The sequence below is a fragment of the Crocodylus siamensis genome, chromosome 5 (genome assembly GCF_052110815.1).
Source record: "Crocodylus siamensis isolate JL-2025a chromosome 5, ASM5211081v1, whole genome shotgun sequence".
Lineage (NCBI taxonomy): Eukaryota > Metazoa > Chordata > Crocodylia > Crocodylidae > Crocodylus > Crocodylus siamensis.
Window position 1 is genome coordinate 133,034,020 of NC_143399.1, and position 4,272 is coordinate 133,038,291.

The 4,272-nt window shown below is 39.5% G+C and overlaps 1 protein-coding gene across 1 annotated transcript; it reads left to right on the top strand.

Annotated features, from left to right (window-relative positions):
- Nucleotides 1-454: 454 nt before the first annotated feature.
- Nucleotides 455-3,241, top strand: LOC149864608 (C-C chemokine receptor type 8-like). Its single transcript, XM_090049792.1, has 2 exons — nt 455-598; nt 2,114-3,241. The coding sequence occupies exons 1-2, from the start codon at nt 455-457 to the stop codon at nt 3,182-3,184; spliced, it is 1,215 nt and encodes a 404-aa protein (XP_089905918.1). The 3' UTR covers nt 3,185-3,241.
- Nucleotides 3,242-4,272: the final 1,031 nt, after the last annotated feature.

Consider the following 4,272-nt stretch of genomic DNA (forward strand, 5'->3'; position numbering starts at 1 on the left):
ACGGGGTCATAATCTCTCTTATGAAGGACCACTGTGGGGTGTTCTTGTGGGGCAGGGAGGGGGGTTGCAAGAGAAAGGGGTGGTTCAACACCCACTTAACCATATTACTGACTTCATGAGTATGAAAACCTGAGACTGAAGGTATTTATGAAACTGAAGGTCTTTGATGTTCACCTTTTTCCTGTTTACCTCAGTTCATGATACCTCATTAGCCATCTATTTTGCCACTATAGTTTTTGCTACAATTGTTAAACATCAACACTCGTAGCTGCGTCCACTACTACAGTTATAGACTGCTTGGACACATCTATGCCCAGAAGAGGAAGAGAATACAGAAAATATCCTGAACCAACAAATATTGCAAAGTCAAAATTGGATGACTTATTCAAAGGTAAAAATCCATTTCTATTAAATATATCCTAAGCTTAACAGCAAATGACTGACTTGAGTCAACATGGGATGGACAGATGCAAGAATTACTGGTCTCTACATAATCTACAGAGAACTACTCTTTCAATTTGACTGTCAGTTAAACAGAGGTGGAAAAAGAGAGAAGGAAAATAAAGTTTTGGAAGTAAGTTGTAAAGATGAAAAGAGGGTGAGTTTAATAATAATGCTTCTAATTGACACAAGTGCAAAGTGAAATCAGAATCAGGTATGCTATATTTTCATGTTATTATGTATATTTTACCCATATATTTATTCTACATATATCTGTTGCTTTATAAAAATTAAATGGGGGAACAGTGGTAGAGACTTTATAGGAGATCTTCTATTACAGTGTTTCTCTCTCATTTCTTATTATTTCCAAGTACAGATCTTTGCAGGGGGGTTTTTTGTTCTTGTTTTTGTACCTCAGTTTGGGCAAACCCCAAATTGGATAATATAAGTTTCTGTGAGAAATTCTTACGGAGATCTCCCTCCCAAACCCCTACCCCTACCCCCTCCTGTATTTTTGTCCTATGGGAGCAAATTATTTACATAAAAAATAAAGCATTTCATCAATTAGGATACTTAGATTTTTTCCATCTACATATCTCCGAGTTCTGCAGGAACTTTTCAAGAAACTAAGAACCTTGCTTTGCAAGCTTATTTATCAGTAATGCAGAAAAAGAACAAGTAAGCTGTTCAGACAGTTTACAATTTAAAAGAAAGGCTTTCTAAATAGAATGAGTTTGGAATATTCCATTAGGTGTCCAGTCCTCCTTACAGGGCAAGAGTCTAATGAACTCCATTGTACAATTCAGCTGAAAGAGCCAAAAATTGAGATAGCCCAAAAATCACCAGTTGCTGTTGAAATCCTTGGCTATAATAGTTTAAGCTTGAATTTGATTAGTTTCTTCAACAAATACATAAAAACAGCAATGTTGGTTTTATTCTTCCAATCTGGAGAACTGAAACCATGCAAAGTACGTCTATACTATGGATTGACAATGGCTATTAGTAGTGGTCCAGCTAGAGGAGCACAGAGATCAAGGCTGAAAAGTAGGGCAAAATAGGTAGAGTTCCATGCTTCATCAGATAGATTATGACCAGTATCCAAGCTAACAAGTTTGAATTCGGCTGCCTCTGCACTACATTGCAGTCTGCAGCATACAAATAACCAAAAAAGGCTCAGCAGATCAGGAACAATTGTGACTTCAAGAGAGAATGCAAGGAGAGGTTTGTCCACTCAAAAGATGGATTTTTATAAGGTTATAGATTTTATCAGGGAAAAGCTTTTGTCTTTCACCACCCACTCAACCATTCTATTAGAACATAGAAAGGATCAGATTCTTTTATGCTTACGGCTGGCCTTTGCACTGTGTTTGTAACAGTAGGGACATTGTTTTTTTTAACAGATACAGTTATGTCAGTGCAGACCCCAATGTGAAAGCAGTTATAATGAGATAAAAACATATTTATCTGCTGTCATTTATGCCCCTTGTAGTACAGGAATAAACTATACTGCTATACATAAAGCAATACAAGACATGTCTTTACCCTGATTAATAGCTCATTCCTCAAAGTTTCCCCTCATTTTAGTCCACTTGAATGTGGGTGGCTAAAGATGGCCTTCTGTGCACCTTCCATGTGAATTAGATCTTTAATTATCTTTTTTTTAAATGTATAGGTATTAATGATGGATGTCACAAGCTCTCCCCCAAACACAACTGACTATATCTATGTGTATGATGAAGACACCTCACCTTGCAGTGAAGGAAATGGTTTCAGCAAGTTCAGATCACTTTTCCTTCCAATCTTTTACTGCCTAGTCTTTGTCTCCTGCCTCATGGGAAACACCTTAGTCCTATGGGTACTCATTACCAGGAAGAAAATCACTACCATGACCGACATGTGCCTACTGAACCTTGCCATCTCTGACCTGCTGTTCGTTCTCCCTCTCCCATTTCAGGCTCACTATGCTTCAGACAACTGGATTTTTGGAAATGCTGTATGTAAGATCATGGCTGGCATTTACTACATGGGTTTTTACAGTAGCATTTTCTTTATAACCCTCATGAGCATAGACAGGTACATAGCAATTGTCCATATTGTTAATGCTAGGAAGATACGCAGAGCCACTTGGGGTGTACTCATAAGCCTAGTCCTGTGGCTAGTGGCAGGTTTTGCTTCTGTTCCAAATATGGTGTTTAGCAAAGAAGTGGTAATTGAACAATCTGTGGAGTGTGTTCCTGATTATCCTCCAGGCCAGGAGACTTGGAGGATTTTCACCCATTTTGGGATCAACCTCTTGGGACTTGTGTTCCCACTCGGCATCCTCATATATTGCTATTCCCGTATCCTGATAAACCTGCAATGTGTCAGGGTCAAAAACCGAAACAAGATCAAAGCCATCAGGATGATCTTCATCATTGTCATCTGTTTCTTCATCTTCTGGACCCCCTTCAACATTGTGCTTTTTCTGGACTCTCTGCAGATCATGCATATCATAAACGAATGCAAGACAAGTCATAACCTGGCCCTGGCTCTGCAGCTAACTGAAACCATCTCTTTCATCCATTGCTGCCTGAACCCAGTGATCTATGCTTTTGCTGGCGAGATTTTTAAAGCCCACATAAAAAAATTATTCCAAAGCTGGATCCATGTCATTCAAAATACCTCCAGTGCCGATTCAAGCAGTCTGTTCAATTCCTGGCACACTCAGGTAAGAAGCAATTCTGAAAGTGACAGAGTCCTGTGAGTTTTCTCACACCCCTTCCCACCCTCATATGCCCTAACTGCATTCATCAAAGTCAGGAGCTGCTCTAAAGAACTTCACACCATTAAGTTTAGCTCGGTGGTTAAGTTAACTCAGAATTGGTAGCATCCACCCATGTTTCCAGCCATAAGATATGTTGCAAATGCTGCAGTAATGTTAGTCTGTCCAAGATAACTGACAAGTTTGTGAGGACAGGCACCATAATAGCACTTGTATGATGCTGTAAAATTATTTTAACTCATTTAAATAATGCAGTTGTTCTTGGTTTCTATGTCTCCAGCTCCTGAAATTGTTTTGTAGCTAAACCCCCAGTTTTTCTTTTTTTTTCTTTTAAAATACATTCCCTCCCTTCCCCAACTATTTCTGACTTTTTCTCTCCCTCTCTATTCCCTATAGATAAGTATGAGTAAGCTAAGACATAGGATAAGCATTAGCATTTTTGTAGCAAGTTTTTTTCTTCTCTCTCTCCTTCTTTGATCCACTGTTTTATATTGTATAATTATTATGTTTTTATTGATTTTTACTGTGTGATTACTGTTTTGCTGATTTTTACTGGTTTTTTCAATTGAAACTATGTGATTGAGGCCTACATGTGTAAGTTAGCATAAGTAATGTCAAGTTTCCATTTTGAATGTCAAGCCTCCATCTTGTGTCCTCTGCCCGGGTGTAGCCTATGACTCATGTCTAACCAGTCTCATGGTAATTGGTTTCTGAATGAATGGGGATGAATAAGGATGCTTGAGCTACAATGGGAGCAGGCATCTACTGAATAATCAACTCAACAACTGGACCATCAGCTCAATGACCAGACCATTGCCTTCCATTGGCTCATCCAGGAATCACGGACCCAGCATTTGAAAGACAAAGTCCCTACAGAAATCAGTCAACCCAGTATTGCAACGCAGACTCCTGGAACTGCATCTCCTTGCATGGAGCACACATGCTCAGTACACCAGGTCTGACCCTTGCCTGGGCATGCCCATAGAAGGTCTACCCTAAAAAAGGGGTAGTGAAGACAGACCCAGTGGGGTGCCCTCTCCGTCTGGACCAGCACCATGCCACACCACCTA